General features: G+C 43.7%; 1 protein-coding gene across 17 annotated transcripts in view; it reads left to right on the plus strand.

Moving 5' to 3' along the window:
• DEPDC5 (DEP domain containing 5, GATOR1 subcomplex subunit) overlaps positions 1–27,066 on the plus strand; it is a 155,889-nt gene that overhangs the window by 12,127 nt on the left and 116,696 nt on the right. For all 17 annotated transcript variants that reach the window (XR_004442409.1, XR_004442410.1, XR_004442408.1 and 14 more), the window contains exons 5-12: positions 49–134; positions 1,686–1,769; positions 2,927–2,976; positions 10,906–10,975; positions 16,984–17,062; positions 17,911–17,972; positions 25,134–25,203; positions 26,134–26,206. Coding sequence is in view for 14 of the 17 variants with exons in the window: in XM_033233340.1 (XP_033089231.1) it covers positions 49–134; positions 1,686–1,769; positions 2,927–2,976; positions 10,906–10,975; positions 16,984–17,062; positions 17,911–17,972; positions 25,134–25,203; positions 26,134–26,206 (574 nt within the window). In the remaining 3 variants the exon portion in view is untranslated. The remainder of the gene's footprint in view (positions 1–48; positions 135–1,685; positions 1,770–2,926; positions 2,977–10,905; positions 10,976–16,983; positions 17,063–17,910; positions 17,973–25,133; positions 25,204–26,133; positions 26,207–27,066) is intronic.

Raw genomic sequence — 27,066 nt, forward strand, 5'->3', positions numbered from 1 at the left:
TGCTTTTTCAAAATGTGGTATCTGAGCCAGATACTGTTTCTGTTTTAGAAACTATCAGTGTGGACCAGACTGTGACTCAAGTGTTTCGGCTAAGACCTTATCAAGATGTCTATGTTAATGTCGTAGACCCTAAGGTATGTCTTTGTTTTGGACTTGAATATCTTTTTGGAATGATTAGCACCCTTCCTCAAGGTTAGATTACCAAGGAAACAACAGGTTACTTAAGTGTAGTGTTAGACTACTAAATGTGTGACCTGCTAGGTGTGGTAATGTCAGCACATCAGGAGGCTGAGACAGGAGGATCACTTGAGGCCAGGAGTTCAAGACCAGCCTGAGTAGCATAGCTAGACCTTGTCTTTATTAAAACTTTTCTGTTTTTTTTTTGAAATGGAGTCTCACTCTGTCACCCAGACTGGAGGGCAGTGGCATGATCTCGGCTCACTGCAACCTGTGCCTCCCAGGTTCAAGCCATTCTCCTGCCTCAGCCTCCTGAGTAGCTAGGATCACAGGCCCCTGCCACCACACCCAGCTAATTTTTGTATTTTTGTAGAGACGGGATTTCACCATGTTGTCCAGGCTGGTCTTGAACTCCTGACCTCAGTTGATCCACCTGCCTCGGCCTCCCAAAGTGCTGGAATTATAGGCAGGAGCCACCGTGTCCTGCCTACTAAAACTTTTCTAAAAGATTAGCTGGGTGTATTTATATGCCTGTAGTCTCAACTGCTTGAAAGGCTGCAGCAGGAGGATTGCTTGAGCCCAGGAGATTGAGGCTGCAGTGAGCTTATGGCTGCACTATTGCATTTCAGCCTGGGCAACAGAACGAGACCTTGTCTTGTTAAACTAAACATGTAGGCCATAGGTGGTGGCCCATGCCTGTAATCCCAGTACTTTGGGAGGCCAAGGCAGGTGAGTGACTTGAGGTCAGGAGTTTGAGACCAGCCTGGGCAAAATGGTGGAACCCTGTGTCTACTAAAAATACAAAACTTAGCTGGGTGTGGTGGTGCACCCCTGTAGTCCCAGCTACTAGGGAGGCTGAGGCATGAGAGTCACTTGAGCCCAGGAGGCGGAGGCTGCAGTGAGTGAGCTGAGATCATGCCACTGCACTCCAGCCTGGGCAACAAAGCACCATCCTGTCTCTAAATAAATAAATAAATAAATAGCCTATATGTCGTTTAGAATGTAGGCAGTATGTAGGTTGCATTTAAAACCCACGCCCGCTTTTCTTGAAGCTTGTCCTAACCATTTTTTGTATATGAAACTATATGTAAAATTTTATATTAAAATACTAACATTTTAAAACATTCTCATTTTTCTTTAGGAAGTGATGTTATAATAGATAAAAATTATTGTTCAGAAAGTGCTATTGACATTAATAGGAAAATAAAGTACATAGCACAGTGTCATGTTTGTGTGCCAGTATCCAGACTAAAATACAGAATGAGTCCCCCACTACCCTTCACACTCAACGTGCTGCTGAGGCTGTAGGATTAGTTGTAGATTTACCAACTATACTGACAAGTTGCTTTGGCAGGATATAATTCTGTTTATCAGAGTTCTGCTACTGAATGGTCTTCCAGTAGTTTTCTTTTTTGCAAAAAGTTTTTTTCCATGGTAAGTGGGCATTACCTTGTGACTATAAAGTGTGGCAAGTAATGTCAGAGATATTATTTGATTATTCCTTTTAGGATGTGACCCTTGACCTAGTGGAGTTAACTTTTAAGGACCAGTATATTGGCCGTGGGGATATGTGGCGACTAAAGAAAAGTTTGGTAAGATGTGCTTTCTTTGAAAGTCTGTTACTTTTTTCCGTTATGTGAATAATCCCTGTTTATTATAGGAGAAGAATATAAAATTGTTTCTGATTTCAGCATCTACAATTATTGTCAACATCTTGTGTGTTCTTCCATTCTCTTTTCATTGTTTTTTTGATCTTTTATTTGTTTACTGTTACAGATTTTTACTCAGCATTTTTGGTTTAAATAGGAAGTTATACTGTATTTTACATTTGAATAGAACCTTAGTTTTCAGGTTTTCACTTGATTCCCCTTTGCTCCCCACATCTCCTCATGGACAGGTATTTATTATCCCTAATTTATAGAGGTAGAAACTGAGATTGCGAAATTAAGATAATTGCCCAAGGCTAGATAGTAAGTTGACCCTTGGCCGAAACCCAGATCCTGTGGCTTCCAGATCACACTGCTTTTTGCTGAACCCTCCTCCCATTTTCAGCATGAATTCCTTGTTTTTTTTTTTAACCCCGAGACGGAGTTTTGCTCTTTCACCCAGGCTGGAGTGAAGTGGTGGGATCTTGGCTTACTGCAACCTCTGCCCCCTGGGTTCAAGCGATTCTCCTGCCTCAGCCTCCTGAGTAACTGGAATTATAGGCACCCACCACCACGCCCAGCTAATTTTTTTTTTTTTGACATGGAATTTTCTTGTTGCCCAGGCTGGGGTGCAATGGCATGATCTCCGCTCACCACAACCTCTGCCTTCCAGGTTCAAGTGATTCTCCTGCCTCAGCCTCCGGAATAGCTGGGATTATTTGTTGAGGGTTCCATTTTCTAAAGTGAGAGATAAAATGAGAAACAACACGATATTTAAATGAGTTTGTAAATGCAGATATATATGTAAACATATGTGAAGATCAGTATATTTGTAAAGCTGGTCATTTATCATCCACTTGGTCTTTCCCATTAGCTATACTTGCTAAACTCTTTAAGCACCTATTGTCATACCTACCCTAACAGGTTTTCCTGTGGGGTAAGTCTATTACCCACAAGCTAGTTGAACTTTGGGTTGGTAGAAGAGATTAGAAAGCTAGGAGTTCTTGTTTGTGAGTTTTCATGGCCTTAATATGTTAATCAATCTCTCTCTTTCTCTTTCTCACCCTCTCTCCTTCCCTCCCTCTCTCTCCCCCTCCTCTTAGGTCAGCACATGTGCATATATCACCCAGAAGGTGGAGTTTGCTGGCATCAGGTAGATATTATATCACTCTTGCCTTATCTATGCAGTAACTGGGCTACATAAAGCAGTGGAAGCATATGGATGTCCATACAATAAAATTTATAAGAGTATAAAATGTTAGATTGTTGGCTGGCCACAGTGGCTCACGCCTGTAATCCCAGCACTTTGGGAGGCTGAGGTGGGCGGATCATGAGGTCAGGAGATCAGGACCATCCTGGCTAACACGGTGAAACCCCGTCTCTACTGAAAATACAAAAAATTAGCCGGACATAGTGGCGGGTGCCTATAGTCCCAGCTGCTCGGGAGACTGAGACAGGAGAATGGCATGAACCCGGGAGGCGGAGCTTGCAGCGAGCCAAGATCGCGCCACTGCAGTCCAGCCTGGGAGACACAGTGAGACTCTGTCTCAAAAAAAAAAAAAAAGTTAGATTGTTGTAGCTCAAACAAACAACAAAATGCACTATAGTAGTTTGAGGCTTAATGGAAGAAGTTGATGAAGCCCCCTGGCATTTTGTAAGAAAGGAAGTAGAAAAAAAAAAGGAGATAGAGACTCATGATTTTACAACTGGAAAAACCCTAGATGAACATATTGAATCATACTTTCTTATTTTACACATTAGGAAACAGGTTTAGAAACAAAATGACTAGCACATTGGTTCCTGATTTGTTACCTTTTTAAATATATTGCTGCACTGTTGATTTATTAAAACTATTTCTATATTTTAGTTTGTGAAGAAAAAAGGGACTTTTTGAAATCCCCTTTAAATTCAAAAAGTGGCTGGGTGTGGTGGCTTACGCTTCTAATCCCAACACTTTGGAATGCCGAGGTGGATAGATTATTGCTTGAGCCCAGGAGTTGAAGACCAGCCTGGGCAATATAGTGAGAGCCCATTTCTACAAAAAAATACAAAAATTAGCTGGGCATAGTGACACACACGCACCTGTAGTCCAGCTACCCAGGAGGCTGAGAGGTGGGAGGATCACTTGAGCCCGGGAGGTAGAGGCTGCAGTGAGCTGGGATCATACCACTATACTCCAGCCTGGGTGAGCAAGACCCTGCCTCAAAAAAAAAAAAAAAATTCAGAAAGTATTTCAGGTGTGGTGGCTCACACCTGTGATCTCAGCACTTTGAGAGGCCAAGGTGGGCTGAGTGTGCTTGAGCCCCAAGAGTTCAAGACCAGCCTGGGCCACATGACAAATAGTCTCTTAAAAAAAAAAAAAAAACAGCCAGGCATGATAGCATGTGACTGTAGTCCCAGCTACTCAGGAGGCTGAGGTGGGGGGATCGCCTGAGCCCTGGGAGATAGACATTTTCATGCCATTGCACTCCAGCCTGGGTCACAGAGTAAGACTGTCTCAAAAAAAAAAAAAAAGTACAACATGCACATAATTAAGCGTTCAAATAGTTCAGAAAAGTATCTCATGAAATATACATTCCTCTCTCCAGAAACAACTTGTGTCTTTCCTGAAATTTACTGTGTATGCACAATCATGTTTGTGTCTTTTTTTTTCTGAGATGGACTCTTGCTCTGTCACCCAGGCCGGAGTGCAGTGGCGTGACCTTGGCTGACTGCAACCTCCGCCTCCCGGTTTCAAGCAGTTATCCTGCCTCAGCCTTGTGAGTTGCTGGAATTACAGGCACCTGCCACCAGACCTAGCTAATTTTTTTAAATTTTTTTTTTGTATTTTTAGTGGAGATGGAGTTTCACCACGTTGGCCAGGCTCGTCTTGAACTCCTGACCTCATGAACTGCCCACCTTGGACTCCCAAAGTGCTGGGATTACAGGCGTGAGCTACCGCACCCAGCGTATTTATGTCTTGTTAACTGACTTGTGATCCTAAGATTGGTCAGCGTGGTCACCGGGTACAGTGTAGTCCCTCATAAAGATCCCCATCAACTTTTTTTTGTTGTTGTTGAGACGGAGTCTCACTCTGTCGCCCAGGCTGGAGCGCAGTGGTGCGATCTTGGCTCACTGTAACCTCTGCCTCCCAGGTTCAAGCAATTCTTCTGCCTCGGCCTCCTGAGTAGCTAGGACTGCAGGCGCACACCACCATGCCCATTTTTAGTGGAGATAGAGTTTCACCACGTTGGCCAGGTTGGTCTCAAAACTCCTGATCTCAGGTGATCCCCTTGCCTCAGCCCCGCAAAGTGCTGGGATTACAGGCATAAGCCACTGCGCCTGGTCCCCATCAACTTTTCACCTAGTGGTTTCATCCGTTGAGGATTGTTGTAAAATGTTGATTTTCTTTCCTTTTTTTGTTGATTTTTTAATTCAGTCATCCCTTCTACATTTATTAGCCAGAATCTTTTTGTAAATAACTTTTCATCATCAACTAGGGCTATTAGACCAGAATGAAATACTGATCCTAAAAAGAAAGAAAAGGTAAAGGCTTCATTTTCCCCCACAAAAAGGATGTTAATCATTGGAGGCGAGCCAAGTAAAATGACTATGGCATGAGGATCACTTGAGACCAGGAGTTTAAGACCAGCCTGGACAACGTAGCAAGACCTCATCTATACAAAAAAAAATATATATATATATATATGTGTGTGTGTGTATATATATGTGTGTGTGTGTGTGTGTGTATATTTTGCTGGACTTGGTGGCTCATGCCTGTAATCCCAGGACTTTGAGAGGCCGTGGCAGGTGGATCGCAAAGTCAGGAGATCTAGACCATCCTGAACGTGGTGAAACCTCGTCTGTACTAAAAATACAAAAATCAGCTGGGTGTGGTGGCCCATGCCTGTAATCCCAGCTACTCAAGAGGCTGAAGCAGGAGAATCGCTTGAACCAGGGAGTCAGAGGTTCAGTGAGTCGAGATCACACCACTGCACTCTAGCCTGGTGACAGAGCAAGATTCCGTGACACACACACACACACAAAATTATGGCTAGGTGCAGCGGCTCATGCCTGTAAGCCCAGCACTTTGGGAGACTGAGGTGGGTAGTTTACTTGAGCCTGGGAGTTCAAGACCAACCTGGCAATATGCTGAAACCCCCTCCCTACAAAAAAATACAAAAATTAGCTGGGCATGATGGCGCCTATAGACCCAGTTACTTAGGAGGCTCAGGTGGAAGGATCACCTGAATCCAGGGAGGTTCAAGGCTGTAGTGAGCCTTGATCATTCTGCTGCCCCCTAGCCTGGGTGACAGAGTCAGATTCTGTCTAAAATAACAAAAAAAACTCAACGGGGTTGGTGTCAGGGCTTCTCTAGTTTGAGGTACTTGTGAAACAGGTGGGAGGAGCACTCGAGCACAGGTTGAGGCTGCAGTGAGCTATTATTGCATTACTGCACTCCAGCCTGGGCAACAGAGTGAGACCCCATCTTTGAAAACAAAGAAAAATGTGTTAGCGAGTCAGTTTTCTTTAAAAAATCCAAGCAACTAAAGCACAACCCAAGAAGTGACTAAATCTCAAGCAGCACAAAAAATGCAGCCTAGGTTTATGCCTCCAATATCAGCAGATCTCTACTGGATGGGTATCTAGGGGTCAGGAAGCCTGGATCTATATCTGCAGAGCCAGTGTTTAGCCATCACTGTGCTTAGTGGTTCAAGTGATGTTGGGTAACTCTGGTAAACCCTTAGTCTTCACATCTACAAAATGGAATAGTTGGTTTAGAATATTCTTCTGTGAAGGACCAGTTAATAAATATTTTAGACTTTGTGAGTCACAATAGATCTCAGGTCTATTGCATATTCTGTGTGTTTGTGTGTTTCGACCATTTAAAAATGTAACAGCCATTCTTAGCTGTGGGCCATATGAAAACAGGAGATAGGGGAGAGTTGGCTTGACTGTATGTAGTTTGCCAGCCTTAGTTTGGAAACCTATTTAGATCTCTCTCTTTTTTTTCTATTGCTGCTTCTTTTATTTTTAAATTATATATATATATATATATATATATACACACACACATATTATATTCAAGTGATTCTCCTACCTCAGCCTCCTGAATAACTGGGACTACAGGCATGCACCGCCATGCCTGGCTAATTTTTGTTCTTTAGTAGACATGGGGTCTCACCATGTTGGCCAGGCTGGTGTTGAACTCCTGGCCTCAAGTGATCTGTACACCTTGGCCTCCAAAAGTGATGAGATTACAGATGTGAGCCACTACGCCCGGCTGATCTCTTTCTTTTTTAAGTTCTTTGTTTCTCTATGTGAATACCCTCATATACGCAGTTCTGGATGGAGAAGAGAAAACCCTCACATAGTGTCAGTTTTTAACTTGATTTTTATTTATTTATTTTTGAGATGGGCTTCCTGTATCGCCCAGGCTGGAATGCGGTTGTGCCATCATACCTCACTATAGCCTTAACCTCCTAGGCCCAAGCAATACTCCCACCTCAGCCTTCTGAGTAGCTAGGACTACAAGCGCATGCCAGCGTGCCTGGCTCTTTTTTTTTTTTTTTCGTTTTGGTAGAGATAGGGTCTCACTATGTTGCTCAGGCTGGTTTCCAACTCCTGGGCTCAAACGATTCTCTTGGCTCAGCCCCCTAGAGTGCTGAGATTACAGGCATGAGCCACTGCAGCTGGCCTCTTTTAGACTTTTAAAGGTCTGTCCTGATATTTGGCTCAGGCATGGTTAAATGTAAACTACAGTCTTCTATCTTTTCTCCAGAAGACTTACAGTATTTCTACACTGGATCAAAGATTACTTTCTTTTGCTGACTTCGTGAATGCCTGAGAAAAAAGATGCTTTGGGCCTACTATGAGAAAAATAAAGTATAGTCATTTGTATAAAGTCATTGTAAATAGTCAAAGAATTTCTGTGCAATTAAACTTTCAATCTGGTAATAGTTAAATAGTTAAGAACATATGAACTGGGTTTGGTGGTTCACACCTGTAATCCCAGCACTTTGGGAGGCCGAGGCGGGTGAATTACCTGAGGTCATGAGTTTGAGACCAGCCTGGCCAACATGGTGAAACCCCGTCGCTACTAAAAATACAAAAAATTAGCCAGGCGTGATGGCAGGTGCCTGTAATCCCAGCTACTCCGGAGGCGGAGGCAGGAGAATTGCTTGAACCTAGGAGGTGGAGGTTGTGGTGAGCCAAGATCGTGCCATTGTACTCCGTCCCGGGCAACAAGAATGAAACCTCGTCTCAAAAAAACAAAACAAACAACAACAACAATAAAATATATATATAGTAGCAAAATCTTATTTCCTGTTGACTGACATTTTGCTTTTAAAAAATACCTTAAACCCTAGCCTGTTGGATCACATTGTAACTTTTTTTTTTTTTTGAGATGAGTCTCACTCTGTCACCCAGGCTGGAGTGCAGTGGCGTGATTTCAGCTCTGCAACCTCTGCATCCCAGGCTTAAGCAATTCTCCTGCCTCAGCCTCTCGAGTAGCTGCGATCACAGGCACCTGCCACCATGCCTGGCTAATTTTGTGTTTTTAGTAGAGATGGGGTTTCACCATGTTTGTCAGGCTGGTCTTGAACTCCCGACCTCAGGTAATCCGCCCACCTCGGCCTCGCAAAGTGCTGGGATCACACCACCTCTGGCCACACCAAGCTTGTTTTAGAGGTCCTGTTAATGTGGGGTTCTGACGATTATAAACAGCTGGCTGGGTGTGGTGGCTCATGCCTATAATCCTAGCACTTTGGGAGGCTTAAGTGGGCAGATTGCTTGAGTCCGGGAGTGCAAGACCAGCCTAGACAACATAGTGAAACCCCGTCTTTACTAAAAATACAAAAAAATTAGCTGAGTGTGGCTGTGTGTGCCTGTAGTTTCACTTACTTGGGAGTCTGACGTAGGAGAATCTCTTAAGCCCAAGAATTTGAGGCCACTCTGGGCAGATAGCAAGATAGTAGATATGGGTTTTCACCATGTTGGCCAGGATGGTTTCGATCTCTTGACCTTGTGATCCACCCACCTCGGCCTCCCAAAGTGCTTGATTACAGGCGTGAACCACTGTGCTTGACCTCCTTATTATAATATTAAATAAATACAAATCTCTTCTCAGGTCAGGCTTGTGACACTTATTCATTCACAGACGTAACTGGGCAAAGGAGTATGATAAAACATCCCACTTGGTATAAGCCATAGGCCTGGTTCAGCCTTCTTCATTTTGGCATGGGGTAGACCCAGACGGATTGATTGATTGATCAGCATTTCCCAGGTAGCCTGAGCTGTAACTCATAGTACACAGCATTTTCTGGGCGTTTATCTGATTTTTGTCTTCCTTTTTTTTGTTTGCTTTTTGTTTTTTGTTTTTTGTTATTTTGAGACAGAGTTTTACTCTTGTTGCCCAGGCTGGAGTGCAATGGCGCGATCTCAGCTCACTGCAACCTCCATCTTCCAGGTTCAAGTGATTCTTCTGCCTCAGTCTCCCGAGTAGCTGGGATTACAGGTGCCCGCTGCCACGCCTGACTACTTTTTGTGTTTTCAGTAGAGGCAGGATTTCACCATGTTGGCCAGGCTGGTCTCAAACTCCTGACATCGTGGTCCGCCCACCTCAGCCTCCCAAAGTGCTGGGATTACAGGTGTGAGCCACAGGTGTGCACCCAGCCTTTGTCTTCCTTTTTTATGAGGACTGATTGTTTAGGTGCAGCAGATTGGGAGAAAGAGTGAAATTGGTAGAAGATAAGGGCTTGAGGGGGTTCGTTGAGGGATGATTGATTACAGGGTGCTCAGCTAACAGCTACCACTGTTCTCCAGGATAGCATTTTGTGTTAATACTTGCTATAGTTCTGCTTCTTGCTAGTAAACTTAATTGAGCACCTCCTATCCTCGCACTGTCCTGAACAGTTTCTGCACATTAATCTGGTTTAATTTGAAAACAGCTCTGTAGAAGGCTGGGTGCGGTGGCTCACGCCTGTAAACCTAGCAGTTTGGGAGGCCGAGGTGGGCAGATCATAAGGTCAGGAGATTGAGACCATCCTGGCCAACATGGTGAAACCTCATCTCTACTAAAAATACAAAAAATTAGCTGGGCATGGTGACGTGTGCCTGTAGTCCCAGCTACTCAGGAGGCTGAGGCAGGAGAATCGCTTGAACCAGGGAGTCGGAGGTTGCAGTAAGCTGAGATCACTGCCCTCCAGACAGAGCAACAGAGCGAGACTCCATCTCAAAAAAAAAAAAAAAAAAACAGAAAAAGAAAACAGCTCTGGAAGGCGTAGGCTTCATTGTCTCTTTTGTTTTGTTTGTTTTTTTGAGACAGTCTCATTCTTTTGCCGAAACTGGAGTGTAGTGGTGCAATCACAGCTCACTATAGCCTTGACCTCTGAGGCCCAAGTGATCTTCCTACCTCAACCTCCTAGGTAGCTAGGACTAGCATGTGTCACCACACCTGCCTAATTTTTTGTATTTTTTGTAGCGACAGGTCTCACTATCCTGCCCGGGCTGGTGTCAACTCCTGGGCTCAAGCGATCTGCCAACCTTGGCCTTCCAAAGCGTTGCTATTATAGGTGTGAGTCACCACACCTGGCCCATTGTCTCATTTTTAAAGATAATGCCAATGAACCTCATGAGTTTACTATGGCCATTCACCTAGTAAGTGACACTCAGCTGGGATTCTTGCCTAGACCAGTTTCTCTCCAGGCTGGTCAGGTCTGAAAGCCATGCTTTTTCTGCCGTACTCTTCACTTTTTTTTTCTCTTTTGAGACGGAGTTTTGCTCTTGTTGCCCAGGCTGGAGTGCAATGGCATGATCTCGGCTCACCAAAACCTCTGCCTCCTGAGTTCAAGCGATTCTGCCTCAGCTTCTTGAGAAGCTGAGATGATAGGTACCCATCACCACGCCTGTTTGATCTTTTTGGATTTTTAGTAGAGATGGGGTTTCACCATGTTGTCCAGGCTGTTGTCAAACTCCTGACCTCAGGTAATTCGCCTGCCTTGTATTCCCAAAGTGCTGGGATTACAGGCGTGAGCTACTGCACCAGGCATGTATTGGTTTCATGTAAGACTTATAATAACTTGTGTGTGTATACTTTCAGAGCACAGGCTGGTGAGCTGTGGGTTAAGAATGAGAAGGTCATGTGTGGTTACATCAGTGAAGATACCAGGGTAAGATTTATAAAATGCTTTTTTGGTTTTATCTCCCCATCCCATTATGGCTAAGTCCTAAAATCAAAAATAAACCAAGGGCGGAGCAGGACGCCAAGGTGGGCAGATTGCTTTATCCCAGGAGTTCAAGACGAGCCTGGGCAACATGGAGAGACCCACCTGTACAAAAATTAGCTAGGCATGGTGATGGATGCCTCTGGTCCCAGCTATTCAGGAAACTGAGGTGGGAGAATTACCGGATCCCAGGAGTTTGAAGCTGCAGTGGGTCATGATTGCATCATTGCACTCCAGCCTGGGTGACATACAGCAAGACCCCGTCTAAAAAACAAACAAACAGAAAACACAAACAAAAATCTGATAAGCTCTTGACTGCTACTGTTTGCCCACATGGAACTAGTAATATCAAGTTCTCTTGAAACTGTTTTACAGTTGGATGTCTCCAGTTTGGAATTGATCTTCATTTTGTTCTGAAGGGGTCTGTTTAATGTCAAACAGAAAGATAGAGTATCTGGCCTGCAGAATGCCATGCCCATTCATACATAGCAAAAGTTAAGCCCTGTGGAAGATAATGTCATAAACATGAAGACAGACCTTTGCCAATGAACGTTACCCATGCTGGTAAAACTGTATGTCTACCTTTGCTCGTTCCCATCTCCATGCCTTCTCTGAGAGAAGGGTTGATTTTGCTCCCTTTAGGGGTCTTTTGACAATGTCTAAAGACATATTTGGTTGTCACAACTGAGGGGTTGTGCCATTGGCATCTAGTGAGAATCCTGCTAAACATGCTACACACCCAGAGCAGGCCTCCAGAGCAAAGAGTTACCTGGCCCAAAATGTTAATATGTTGTGGGGGTTGTCTTGTGCATTGCGGGATGTTTAGCAGCATCCCTGGCCTCTACTCACTAGATGCTAGTATCACCCACCACCCTTCACCCTACAAATCTACAAGTTATGACAGCCAGAAATGTCTCCAGACCTGCCAAATGTCCCCTGAGGGGTAAAAGCACCCTTGGTTAAGACCCAATGTGTCCTCAGAGGGAACCACTCTACGAACTTCATTTTTGTAATTTCCTATTGTTTACATTGGATGTATTTACATTGTTTGTAAATATGTGTATGTTTATGTGTGTGCATATACACATGACCCAATTAATTGCCAGAGTACTCACCATAATCGTGTCTTTGCTTTCCTGCAAAGGTATCTGAATAGTGAGACTTAGCTAGTTTACAAATGTTGGGGTGAACAGTATTCCAGGCAGAAGAAACAATTTTCAGAAGTCAGTGTGGTGGAAGCATTGCAGACAGGCAGGGAGAATGATGTTGGTGAGGAGATAGGCAGGTTCCAGCCAGTCCATGTGGGGCCTTCAAGGTGGTTAGAACCAGTTTAGAGTTTTTCTAAGGAGAATTAGAATCCATCGATGGGTTTTAAGTGGGAGAGTGATACTTGAATTATGCTTTTAAACGATCACTACTCATTCAGTTGTGTTTTGTTGAATAAAACCCTCCAAATCACCAGCTCTAATGGCCAAAGGTCAACTTTTCTCTGTCATGTAAAAGAAATCAAGGGTATGTAATTCATGGTTGGTACAATAGTGTCACCATTATTGGTGTCCTTGTGTCTTATTGTTCTGCTATCCTCAGGGTAGGGCTTCCCTGATCCACCTAGAGCTGATATAATCACATCCATATTCCAGGCAGAGGAGAGAGGAAGGGACGAGAGACAAGAGAGGTGTATCTTCCCACCAAGTCAGCTTCCTTTATGGACACAACACTTCCATTTAAAGGTTACAGGCCAGATTTTAGTCACTTGTAGCTGCTATGGAGGCTGAGAAGTTTTGTCTTTTGGTTGGGTCTCTTGCCTTTCAGAACAGAATCAGAAGAAGGGAAGAATGGATAGGCATTTAGCATTAAGTGCTGCAGCCCTTCTGGCTCTGGTATAGAGAGTTATTTCCAGGGTCAAGAGTAAAAGCAGATAAGTGAGTTAGAAGATCCTCTATAGTCTAGCAAGAAAATGGTGGTATGGACTAAGGTGAGAGCTATAACAGTGGAAGGATGTGGGCAGGTATGAGACACATTTCTGGATAGGGTCCACAGAACTTGCTCGTAGATTGGATGTGAGGAGTGAAGGAAAGAGAAGGACTGAACAGCTAGGTAGATGGTGGTGCCATTTATGAGATGGGGAAGACAGGGAAGAAGCAGGTTGGGGACATTAAGAAGGTCCGTTTGGGAGAAGTCTGTTGGACACCTGAGTGGAGGAATCACTAGAGGCAGTTGAGTCTGGAGTTCTCTTCATCACTTCTCCCATGTGTTGTTCCCCACTGACCCCCAGTGTCCTCGCCACGCAAACCACTCATTGTTCCCCAATGTGCTATCTTCTCTCTTGCCACCATGTCTTTACACATGCTGTCCTCTGTAACCTGGGGTGCCTAGACCCTGCATTTCCCCTTCCCAAGCCACTCATCCAGGTCTCAGCTCTAGTCTCAGGATTCCCTGCTTCTGGAGAGCCTTCCTGGTCCACTAGGCTGGAAGTACCTCCATGGCACCCTGGATCTGTGCACTCATTAGCAGTTCCCACACTGCGGTAGGTGCGCTTGCTTGTGTGCCTTGTCACTGGACTGTGAGCACCCTCACAGCAAGGATGCATCTTTAACCTTTATATGCCAAAGTTCTCTGGCATGTCTACTGGCACCTAGTAGTCTCTCAAATGTTGGTGGAGTGAAATATTAGACAGGCTTCACTGCCTCAAGAATTCATCATCTGGGCCGAGTGCAGTGGCTCACACCTGTAATCCCAGCACTTTGGGAGGTCAAGGCGGGTGGTTCACCTGAGGTTGGGAGTTCGAGACCAGCCTGACCAACATGGAGAAACCCCATCTCTACTAAAAATAAAAAATAAACCGGGCTTTGTGGTACATGCCTGTAATCCCAGCTACTTAGGAGGCTGAGCCAAGAGAATCAGTTGAACCCAGGCGACGGAGGTTGCCGTGAGCCAAGATCACATCATTGCGCTCCAGCCTGGGCAACAAGAGCAAAACTCTGTCTCAAAAAAAAAAAAGAATTTATTATCTGATTAGAGAAACAAGACTTTCAAATTTTCTTTTTAATTAATTATTTTTGAGATGGGGGTCTTGTTGTGTTATTCAGGGGTCCTTCCTGGGCTCTAGCAGTCCTGTTTCAGTGTCTGGGATTACAGGCACATGCCACCACACCCATCAGAAAAACACAAGTTTATTTTTATTGTATTTATTTATTATTATTATTATTATTTTTTTGAGATGGAATCTCACTGTGTCACCCAGGCTGGAGTGCAGTGGTGCGATCTCGTCTCACTACAACCTCCGCCTCCCGGATTCAAGAGACTCTCCTGCCTCAGCCTCCTGAGTAGCTGGGACTACAGGCACTTGCCACCACACCTGACTTTTTATATTTTTAGTAGAGATGGGGTTTCACTATGTTGGCCAGGTTGGTCTCGAACTCCTGACCTCAAGTGAACACTCCCAAAATGTTGGGATTACAGGGGTGAGCCACCACATCTGGCCAAAAAAATATTAAATAAGATGAGGCTGGACATGGTGGCTCATGTCTGTAATCCCAGGACTTTGGGAGGCCAAGGTGGGGGGATTGCTTGAGCCCAGGAGATTGAGACCAGCCTGGGCAATAGAGGGAGAACCCATCTCTCAAAAGAAAATTTAGCTGGGCTAGTGGCCCACACCTGTAATCTCAGCTACTTGGGAGGCTGAGGCAGGATGATCACTTGAGCCCAGAAGTTTGATGTTGCAGTGAGCTATGATGGTGCCACTGCACTCCTACCTGGGAGACAGAGTGAGACCTTGTCTCTACAGACAGACAGAGGAAAACAACTTTAATTATAAGAACGTTGCATATTATTATTATTATTATTATTTTTTTTTTTTTTTGAGGCGGAGTCTCGCTCTGTCTCCCGGACTGGAGTGCAGTGGCCGGATCTCAGCTCACTGCAAGCTCCGCCTCCCGGGTTTATGCCATTCTCCTGCCTCAGCCTCCCGAGTAGCTGGGACTACAGGCGCCCGCCACCTCGCCCAGCTAGTTTTTGTATTTTAGTAGAGACGGGTTTTCACCGTGTTAGCCAGGATGGTCTCGATCTCCTGACCTCGTGATCCACCCGTCTCGGCCTCCCAAAGTGCTGGGATTACAGGCTTGAGCCACCGCGCCCGGCCGCATATTTATTATTATAACATTTAGACAATATAACCTATATTTCTGTTCATTTCTCTGAACATTTTTTTTTTTTTTTGAGGTGGAGTCTCACTCTGTCGCCGAGGCTGGAGTGCAGTGGTGCGATCTTGGCTCACTGCAACCTCAGCCTCCCGGGTTCAAGCGATTGTCCTGCCTCAGCCTCCCCAGTAGCTGGAATTACAGGTGCTCACCACCATGCCTGGCTAATTTTTGTATTTTAGTAGAGACAGGGTTTCACCATGTTGGTCAGGCTGGTCTCCAACTCCTGACCTCAGGTGATCCACCTGCCTCAGCCTCCCAAAGTGCTGGGATTACAGGCGTGAGCCGCCGTGCCCGGCCAGGAGCTTCAGTCTTTAAGGAGCAGGTCTCTGATGGCCTAAAGGAGTGTTAGAGATTTACATTTTACGTTCCCTCTAAACTTCTTCAGAGCCTTGTGAAGGAAAGGCTCTGTGGTTATAGCACACAGGGCTAGAAAACCACTTATGCTTTTCATTGAGGCAGTCTGAGAGTAGTGGAAGTACAATGTGACTTATAATTTATTAGATTGGCAACTCATCATCTGGCACATCTTATCCCAAGTTCTGTCCCCGTAATGAGATTTCCATAACTTTCCCAGGTAGATTCACTGCCCTTTCCCCTGCATTTCTTGTGTAAATGTTCATAGAACCTTTGTATGTGTTGGAATGTTTTTTATGTTTTTATCTTGTACTGTAAGCTCCTAGAGGATAGGGACCAGATCTTCTTTTCACTGTCTCTGAAACAGGGCTCAGAGTAAGAGTTCAGTAACTATTTAAATGAAACAAAGAACGCTTCGATGAAGTTTGCTTTTAGAGGTCCCAAGTCATGGCCCCGAGCTGTGACTCATGCTTGTAATACACTTCAGGAGGCAAAGGTGGTAAGAGGTGAAGCCAGCTGGACTTCCTGGGTCAAGTGGGGACTTGGAGAACTTTTCTGTCTAGCTAGAGGATTGTAAATGCACCAATTAGCACTCTTTGTCTAGCTAAAGGATTGTAAGTGCACCAATCAGCACTCTGTAAAATGGACCAATCAGCGCTCTGTAAAATGGACCAATCAGTAGGACGTGGACTGGGCCAAATAAGGGAATAAAAGCCGGCCACCCTAGCCAGCAGGGCAACCCAGGTCCCGTTCCACGTGGAAGCTTTTTTCTTTTGCTCTTCACAATGTATCTGGCTGCTGCTCACTCTTGGTGAGCAAAGGTGGTCCATGCCACCTGTAAGAGCTGTAACACTCACTGTGAAGGTCTGCAGCTTCATTCTTGAAGTCAGGGAGACCAGGAATCCACTGGAAGGAACCACCTCTAGACACAGTGTGAGAATTACTTGGGCCCAGGAGTTTGAAACCACTCTGGGCAACATAGGGAGACCGCCTCTTTACAAAAATACAAAAATTTTGTGGCCCGGGGATGCACTCCCATAGTCCCACCTACTTGGGAGGCTGCAGTGGGAGGATCATTTCATCCTGGGAGTCTGAGGCTGCAGTGAGCTGTGATTATGTCACTGCACTCAGCCTGGGCGGCAAGAGTGAGATCCTGTCTCAAAACAAAGGAAAAAAAGAAGTCCAACATTGCAGGGTTCTTTTATCATTGCTTAAAAAAAAAAATTGTGATTAAAAAGCCTATCATAAAATTTACTATCTTAACCATTTTAAGTGTATAGTTCTGTAGTGTTAAGAACATTTATACTGTTGTGAAGCAGATCTTCAGAACTTTTTCATCTTATAGAACTGAAACTCTATATGGCATTGCTTTTTAATACAATTGTGTTTTTATTTCAGGTGGTGTTTCGTTCTACGTCGGCTATGGTTTACATATTTATTCAGATGAGCTGTGAAATGTGGGATTTTGATATTTATGGTACTGTTTCTAATGCTGATTATAACTGCTAAGGGGAGAATTTTCTGGAACTACAAATGCTAATTCATGAATGCCCAGGGTCCCCCACATCATCTTCTAACAAACTTTAAATATCCTTGTGAGAATAATCATATTTGGAGGTTAGAATGTTTTCTCGTTCTGAAGATACACTGCTTTTTTCAATAATCAAATTTCTTTCAAACTGCATTTTACATTGAAGCCACAGCCTCTTAGTAGTGAGGCAGATATTAAATTTGGCTTCAAAAAATAAATAAATAAACTTGGCTTCTTAGAAAGTTGAGAATGAAACCACTTTGTACATCTGGCTGTTATGATCTTGTAAGATGTACAGAACAGGCTGGGTGTAGTGGCTCATGCCTTGTAATCCTAGCAGTTTGGGAGGCTGAGGCAGGCAGATCACCTGAGGTCAGGAGTTGGAGACTAGCCTGACCAACATGGGGAAACCCTGTATTTACTAAAAATACAAAAATTAGCCAGGCGTGGTGGCAGGTGCCTGTAATCCCAGCTTCTTGGGAGGCTGAGGCAGGAGAATTGCTTGAATCTGGGAGGCAGAGGTTGCAGTGGACCAATATCGCGCCACTGCACTCCAGCCTGGGAGGCAGAGTAAGACTCTGTCTTGGAAAAAAACAAAAAACAAACAAACAAAAAAGTGTACAAAATACACCTTTTTGGTCCCCTTTCTTAGAGAAGAAATTGCAAGCAATTTACTTAGGGAATTGCTTAGAGAAAAATTTACTTAGAGAAGAAATTTAGTTAGAGAAGAAATTGCAAGCAAGAAATAAAGATTGTGCTCATGTTCTCACCTTCTTTTCATTGTTTCTTTTCAGGGGATTTGTATTTTGAGAAAGCTGTGAATGGTTTCCTTGCTGATCTATTTACCAAGTGGAAGGTACATTTCTTCTTATACACTAAGTCTCATTATGTAAACATTACCCAATACAGATTTTAAAAATGCACTGTTTTTGTTAAATTGCCCTAAATTTAGCTATTTTAGCTAAAACCCAGACTCCAGATTTAAATTACCCTAATAATCTCAATTTATGAGAATTTATGAAAAACACAAAGCTAGTAAAAGACTGAAAACTTTCTCCCAAGATGAATAACAAGGTAAGTATGCTTGCTTTTGCCACTGCTATTCAACATTATACTAACTAGAAGTTCTAGACAGACCACCTAGGCAAGCAAAAGAAATAAAAGGCATCCAAATCGAAAAAGAAGTGAAACTATTTCTATTCATAGATAATATGATCCTATATGTAGAAAATCCTCAAAATCCACAAAGTAAGTGTGAGAGCTAGTGCATTCAACAAAGTTTCAGGATACCCAATCAACACACAAAATAATTGTGTTTCTATATACCAGCAATAAACAATCTGAAAGAATAAAATACTTAGAATACTTTACCCTGGGAGCTGTAAGACTGGTCCACTAAAATCTATAAAATATTGTGAAAGGAGTTAATGAGAGACCTGAGTAAATAGTAAGATAACCTGTGTTCACAGATAGAAAGACTCAATATTGTGCATTTGGCAATACTACCCAAAGCAGTTTACAGTTTAGTGCAGTTCGTATCAAAATACCAGTGCCTTTTTTTTTTTTTTTTCAGAAATAGAAATGTGGAATTGCAAGGGATCCCGAATAGTCAAAACAATCTTGTAAAAGGAGAACGAAGTTGGAGGGCTCTCACTTCCTAATTTCAAAACTTACTAAAACCCTCAATCATCAGAATAGTGTGATATTGACATAAGATTAGATATATAGATCAATGGAATTGAATTGAAATCAATCCGTACATCTATGGTCAGTTAGACAGGGGCATCAAGTTCATTTAATGAGAGAAAGAATATTCTCTTCAACAAATTGTTCTGGAACAACTGAATGTCCATATGGAAAAGAATGAATTTGAATCCTCACCTCAAATCATATGAAATGGAACCAAAATGAATCAGACTTAAATGTAAGAGTTAAAATTGGCTGGGCATGGTGGCTCACAACCTGTAATCTCAGCACTTTGGGAGGCCAAGGTGGGCAGATCATTTGAGGTCAGGAGTTTGAGACCAGCCTGGCCAACGCGATGAAACCCTGTCTCTACTAAAAATACAAAAATTAGACCAGGCATGGTGGTGGGTGCCCTGTAATCCCACTACTCAGGAGGCTGAGACAGGAGAATCACTTGAACCTGGCAGGTGGAGGTTGCAGTGAGCTGAGATTATGCCACTGTACTCCAGCCTGGGCAAAAGAGTGAGACTCCATGTCAAAAATAAATAAGTAAATAAAGAGCTAAAACTATAAAGCTGAGCCAGGTGTGGTCGCTCATGGGAGGTGGAGGTGGGCAGATTGCATGAGCCCGGGAATTCTAGACCAGCCCTGGCAATATGACAAAACTTTGTCTCCACAAAAAAATACAAAAACTTAGCTGGGTGTGGTGGCTAAAAAAAAAGAAAAGAAAGAAGAAAGAATTTTTAAAAGTTTTATTTTTATTTTATTTATTTATTTATTGTGAGACGGAGTCTCACTCTGTTGCCCAGGCTCGAGTGCGGTGATGCGATCTCAGCTCACTGCAACCTCCGCCTCCCAGGTTCAAACAACCTGAAAAAAAGAATTCAGTTTTTTTTAAGAGACAGGGTTTTGCTCTATCCTGTCACCTAGGTTGGAGTGCAGTGGTATAATCACAGACTATAACCTCAAATTCCTGTGCTCAAGGGATCCTCTTGCCTCAGCTTCTTGAGCGGTTGGGACTACAGGCATTTGCCAACACAGCCAGCTAAATTTTTTCTGTTTTTAGTTTTGTAGAGACAGGGTCTCCTTTTGTTGCCTGGGCTACTCTTGAACTTTTATTTTCATGTGATTCTCCCACCTGCCTGAATTCTCCACCTATTCAATTCTCCTGCCTCAGCCTCCTGAGTAGCTGGGATTACAGGTTTATGCTATCTTGCCCAGCTAATTTTTTGTATTTTTACTAGAGAGAGGATTTTACCATGTTGGCCAGGCTGGTCTTGAACTGCTAACCTCAGGCAGCCTGCGTTGGCCTCCCAAAGTGTTGGGATTACAAGCATGAGCCGCGGCACCTAGCCTAAAAAGTTTTATAATTTTTTTTTTTTTTTGAGACAGGGTCTCGCTGTCACCCAGGCTGAAGTGCAATGGAGCGATCATGGCTCACTGTAGCTTTGACCTCCTGGGCTTAAGGGATCCTCCTGCCTTAGCCTGAGTAGCTTGGGACTACAGGCCTTTGCTACCACACCTAGCTAATTTTTTGTATTTTTTGTAGAGACGGTTTTGCCATGTTGCCCAGACGGGTCTCAAACTCCTGAGCTCAAGCAGTCGCCCACCTTGGCCTCCCAAATTGCTAGGATTACAATAGAACTACCACGCGTGGCTGGGAAATTCATATAACCTTGAATTTGGCAGTGGTTTCTTAGATACAACACCAAAAGCACAACCTCCAAGTTAAAAGCAGATGAATCAGACTTCAAAACTAAAAACTTTTGTTCATCAACAGACATTATCAAGAATGTGAAGGGGCCAGACGTGCTGGCTCACACCTTTAATCCCAGCACTTTGGGAGGCCGAGGTAGGAGAGTTGCATGAAGCCAAAAGTTCCAGTAGCCCAGGCAACGAAATGAGACCCTGTCTCTACAAGAATAAAAATAGAAAAAAATAGCTGACTGCATTGGCAAATGCTCGTAGTCTCAGCTACTCAAGAGGCTGAGGCGAGAGAATCCCTTGAACACAGGAATTTGAGGTTACAGTACGATTGTACCACTGCACTCCAACCTGGGTGACAGGACAGAGCGAGACCCTGTCTCTTAAAAAAAAAAAAAAAAAAAAAGAAAGAAGACAGCCCACAGAATGGGAGAAAATATTTGCAAATGATCTGATAAAAATCTGTTATCCAGAAAATACATAGAACTTCTATAACTCAAGAAAGAAAAGAAAAAACCCTAATTGACAAGTGGGCAAAGGCTGCCCCATTCTCCATGATGTGATTATTTCACGTTACATGCCTGTATCAAACATCTCATGTACCCCACAGATATAAACACCTACTATGTACCCATAAAAATTAAAAAATAATTAAAATTATTAAACAGAAAAAAACACTAAAGGGCAAAGGACTTGAATAGACATTTCTCATGTCCAACAAGTACATGAAAAGATACTCAAGATCATTAGTCTTTAGGAAAATGCAAACTAATACCACAACGAAATGCCGCTTCACACCCACTAGGATGACTATATATGTATATATATATTTTTTGAGACAGAGTCTTGCCATGTTGCCCAGTCTAGAGTGCAGTGGCACAGTCATTTTTTGAGACAGAGTCTTGCCATGTTGCCCAGTCTAGAGTGCAGAGGCACAGTCATAGCTTACTGCAGCCTTGATTGCGCCAGCTCAAGGGGCCATCCCTCCTCAGCCTCCTGGGTAGCTGGGACTACAAGCATGTGCCACTATGCCCTGCTTTTTTTTTTTTTTTTTTTTTTTTTTGGTGGAAATGAGGTCTCACTATGTTATCCAGGCAGATCTCGAACTCCTGAGCTTAAGTGATCTTCCCACCTTGGCCTCCCAGTGTGCTGAGATTACAGACATGAGCTACAGTGCCTAGTCCATATTCTTTTTTTTCTTTGTTTCTTTTTGAGATGGAGTTTCACTCTTGTTGCCCAGGCTGGAGTGCAATGGTGCAATCTTCGCCCACTGCAACCACTGCCTCCCGGGTTCAAGCAATTCTCCTGCCTCAGTCTCCCGAGTAGCTGAGATTACAGGCACCTACTGCCATGCCCAGCTAATTTTTTTGTATTTTTAGTAGGGATGAGGTTTCACCATGTTGGCCGGGCTGGTCTCGACCTTCTGACCTCAGGTGATCTGCCTGTCTCGGCCTCCCAAAGTGCTGGGATTATAGGGGTGAGCCATTGTGCCTGGTCCCATATTCTTTTTTAAATTTATTTATGTAGTTTTTGAGACAGATTCTTGCTCTGTTGCCCAGACTGGAGTGCAGTGCTGCGATCTCAAACATGGCTCACTGCAACCTCCACCTCCCAGGTTCAAGCGATTCTCGTCCCTCAGCCTGCCGAGTAGCTGGGATTATAGGTATGCGCCACCTTACCCTGCTAATTTTTTGTATTTTTAGTAGTGATGTGGTTTCATCATGTTGGCCAGGCTGATCTCGAACTCGTGGCCTCAAGTGATCTGCCCAAGGTGGCCTCCCAAAGTGCTGGATTACAGGCCTAGCCCATATTCTTGACAGCATTATTCATATTAGCTAAAAAGTAGGATAACACAAATAACAAATGTCTATCAGCTAAAGTATAGATAAATAAAATGTATATCTGTACAATATAGTAGTAGTCTGCCATAAAGAAGAATGAAGTACTAACACATGCTACAGCATAGATGAATCTTGAACACATGCTAAGTGAGAGAAGCCAGACATAGTGGATCAAATACAAATCATAAGATCTTATGTATACGAAATATCCAGAATAGGTAAATATATAATATAGAGATTAGTGGTTGCCAGGAACTGAGGGTGGGGAGTGACTGTTTAATCAGTTTGGGATTTCCTGTTGGGGTGATGAAAATGTTTTGGATTTAAATGATGGTGATAGTTATACAACATGGTGAATGTATTAAATGTCACAATGGCAATATTTGTATGTGTTTTGCCACAATTAAAAAATTATTTCATTCAATTATCCCACCTTGATTTCACATGAAAACGTTTTGATGAAAAAGTATTTGAAGTCACATTATGTAGTGTAAAAGAGTAGAGTTTGTATTAAGACAGACTGGATTTTAAATGATCTCATTAGCTTGCTTTTTTTTTTTTTTTTTAAATTAAGAGACAAGGTCTTGCTTTGCTGCTCAGGCTGGTCTTGAACTCCTGGGCTCCAAGAATCCTCTCACTTAATCCTCCTCAGTAGTTGGGACTACAGGCGCAGGCCACTATGCCTGGCTTATTAGCTTTTTTATCTCCAAGGATTAGTCTCTGAGGCTCCATTTCTTCAGCTGCAAAATGAAGATAATAATAGACCCTCTCACCACATCACTTATGAGTTGAGACACTCCATGCCCACGTCAGCCTGTTGTGAGCCCATTGTGTTTTCCTGTATATCACTTGCACTAAAATTAGATAAGGGTGCTGAGTTTGGAGCTCTTGGAGTCCAGTGAATTAATTGGTAGTCAGTGAAGGTCTGCTTTTGGTACTGTGGCTTGTATTTAGGAATTTCTGTCCACTTGAGATACATCTATGAAATGTGCATTATATTATGTGCTTTATGTAGTGAGTGCTGAATTCTGTAGTCACTAAGCGTACTTGGGATAAAGATGGGGTTGGTCAGTATAGGCTGTTGTCTTCAGAGACCCAGGAGGAACTGAAACTGAACTTGCTAGCTCACTGGTGCAAGCCACTTTTCATATTCATTTGCAAACACCCTACTTCCAGGATATTGATCTCCAGACTCCATGGAAATGTTTATTCTCGTTAGTCCCCATCGCTGTCCAAAGGAAGTTCTTTGCCTTGGCTTATACTACTGAGTCTGGAGCAAACCCCCACCCTCGTCCTATGAGACTAGTAGGGTGTGGGAGTGTCTTTGATTCTTAAATCCACCACCATGGGTGCTGTTCTTGTTCCCTAGACCACAGTTCTGCAGAAATTAAAAAACACTGTAGGCCTGGCATTGTGGCTCACGCCTGTAATCCCAGCACTTTGCCAAGGCTAGTGGATCACTTGAGCCCAGCCTGGGGATTATGATGAAACTCTCTCTTTTTTTTTTCTTTCTTCTTTTTTTTTTTTTTTGGACGGTGTCTTGCTCTGTTGCCCAGCCTGGAGTGCAATGGCACAATCTCGGCTCACTGCAGTCTCCACCTCCTGGGTTCAAGTGATTATCCTGCCTCAGCCTCCCGAGTGGCTGTGACTTCAGGCGCGCGCCACGTTGCCTGGGTAGTGTAGAGTTTCGCCATGTTGGCCAGGCTGGTCTCGAACTCCTGACCTCAGGTGATCCACCTGCCTCAGCCTCCCAAAGCACTCTGATTACAGGTGTGAGCCACCACGCCCAGCAGAAACCCTGTCTTTACAAAAAATGCAAAAATTATCTGGGCCTGTTGACGCTTGTCTGTAGTCCCAGCTTCTCGGGAACTGGGAGACAGTGATCATTATTTACTGCTGATTTGCAGCTTTCCAATCACTTTCCACATTCCTGGCACTTTAGGTAACTTTCCCAAGGTCACGTAGTGGCAAGTGTCAGGGCCAGGACTCCATCTAGATCTTCTGACTCCCAGCAGTGCTCTGTCCCCTGCACTGCAACCTGAATTTACATGAAGCTTTTCAATATTGTGCACTGCTGCTGAGCCACTTGGATTAAGAATATTATGTGCAGCTGGGCCTCTTACCTATAATCCCAGCACTTTGGGAGGCCGAGGCAGGCCTATCACTTGAGGCCACAAGTTGAGACCAGCCTGGCCAACATGGCGAAATCTTGTCTCTACTAAAAATACAAAAATTACCTGGGTGTGGTGGCCCATGCCTGTAACCCCAGCTACTCCGGAGGCAGAGGCAGGAGATTGCTTAAACCTGGGAGGTGGAGGCTGCAGTGAGCCGAGATCGTGCTACTGTACTCCAGACTGGGCAACTGAGTGAGACTCTGCCTCAAAAAAAAAAAAAAAAAGAATAAGGCTGGGCATGATGACTCACACCTGTAATCCCAGCACTTTGGGAGGCTGAGGCAGGAGGATCAGGAGATCGGGAGATGGATACCATCCTGGCCAACATGGTAAAACCCCGTCTCTACTCAAAATACAAAAATTAACTGGGTGTGGTGGTGCACGCCTAAAGTCCCAGCTACTCCAGCTACTTGGGAAGCTAAGCCAGGAGAATTGCGTGAACCCAGGAGGCGGAGATTGCAGTGAGCTGAGACTGTGCCACTGCACTCCAGCCTGGTGATAGAGTTAAGACTCATCTCAAAAAAAAAAAAAAAAAATTATGTGCATGCAGTCTGCTTCGTAGTGAAGTAAATGAAACAAACGTTAACTCTGTTGTTCTGTACTCATACATAGGAGAAGAACTGTAGTCATGAAGTGACAGTGGTCCTGTTTTCTAGAACTTTCTATGATGCAAAATCTGTTGGTGAGTAACTCTTTCTCTCCTACAGTTGTTTTTTATTAGGCTTCCCCCAACCCCACCCCAGCCATTCCCTCTCATTTTTTTCCTCGTTGCCCTTTTACACCGTTCCCATCTTTTCTGTTATGAGGATGGTGTAAAAAGGAAAGTAGCACAGTCCATTAGTGGATGCAAGAGGTCTGTGGGCTGTGATTCATCTTAAAACCAACTTAATAGACAGTTGGCACAGTGGTTCACCCCTGTAATCCCACAACTTTGGGAGGCTGAGGTGGGCAGATCACCTGAGGTCAGGAGTTGAAGACCAGCCTGGTCAACATGGTGAAACCCCATCTCTACTAAAAATACAAAAGCGAGCCAGGTGTGGTGGCATGCACCTGTAGTCCCAGCTACCCAGGAGGCTGAGGTAGGAGAATCGCTTGAACTCAGGAGGCAGAGGTTGCAGTAAGCTGAGATCTTGCCACTGCACTCCAGACTGGGTGACAGAGCAAGACCTTGTCTCAAAAAAAAAAAAAAAAATTGGACAGTTATGTTTAATTTTTTGGGATGCAAATCTTTTTTTTTTTGAGACAGAGTCTTGCTCTATTGCCCTGGCTGGAGTGCAGTGGCGCGATCTCAGCTCACTGCAAGCTCCGCCTCTCGGGTTCATGCCATTCTCCTGCCTCAGCCTCCCCAGCAAATGGGACTACAGGCACCCGCCACTATGCCTGGCTAAGTTTTTTGTATTTTTAGTAGAGATGGAGTTTCACCGTGTTAGCCAGGATGGTCTCGATCTCCTGACCTCGTGATCCACCTGCCTTGGCTCCCAAAGTGCTGGGATTACAGGCGTGAGCCACCGCACCTGACCTATGATGCAAATCTTTAATCCAGAAGGGGAAGCTGACAAAACTGAATTTCTCTTCTCAACCTGAACTACATACTCCATTTTCTCTATTTCAGATGAATTTCCTGAGATAAACCGAGCCTCAATTCGACAGGATCATAAGGGGAGATTCTATGAAGACTTTTACAAGTATGTTTGAGTGCTTTGCTATACTTTTTATTTATTTATTAGTTATTTCTTTCCTAACTTAAAAAAATGCCAGCCTGGGCAACATGGCAAAACTCTGTACCAAAAATACAAAAGAATTAGCCACCTGTTGTCCCAGCTACTTGGGAGGCTGAGGTGGGAGGATCACTTGAGCCTGGGAGGTGGAGGTTGCAGTGAGCTGAGATCACACCACTGCACCCTAACCTGGGAGAGAGAGAGACCCTGTCTCCAAAAACAAACAAACAAAAAAGAATAAATAAACCTTTTGATTTTGAAATGACTTTAGATTTACAGAGAAGTTTCAAAGACAGTACAGTTCTTGTATACTCTTTGCTCTGTTTCCTCTAATGTTAATGTTTCATAACCAAGTTACATTTGTGAAAACTGGGTTAACATTGGTATATTACTATTAAGTAAATTCAGACGTTTTTCAGGTTTTAGCACTCGTGTACTTGCCGTGTCTAGTCCAAGATACCACATTGCATTTAGACCTTCTAAATGTTTTATTGTGAAAAACTTCAACATTCAGTAAAGAAGAGCAAATAATATAATGAGTCTGTATACCCAATATCTGAATTTAACAGTTATTATTTTGTCATATTTAATTCATCTGGTTTTTTCAGTGCCACCAACTAAGTAAATTATCAATATTGTAGCATTTTATTCCTATACATATTCAAAAAAGGCATTTTTATATCTGACCACAATATCATTATTATGTTTAACATTATTATTTTGTTTGTTTGTTTGAGACGGAGTCTCCCTCTGTCGCCCAGGCTGGAGTGAAGTGGCACAGTCTCGGCTCACTGCAAGCTCCACCTCCTGGGTTCACGCCATTCTCC

The sequence above is a fragment of the Trachypithecus francoisi genome, unplaced genomic scaffold, assembly GCF_009764315.1.
Source record: "Trachypithecus francoisi isolate TF-2019V2 unplaced genomic scaffold, Tfra_2.0 Lachesis_group14, whole genome shotgun sequence".
Lineage (NCBI taxonomy): Eukaryota > Metazoa > Chordata > Mammalia > Primates > Cercopithecidae > Trachypithecus > Trachypithecus francoisi.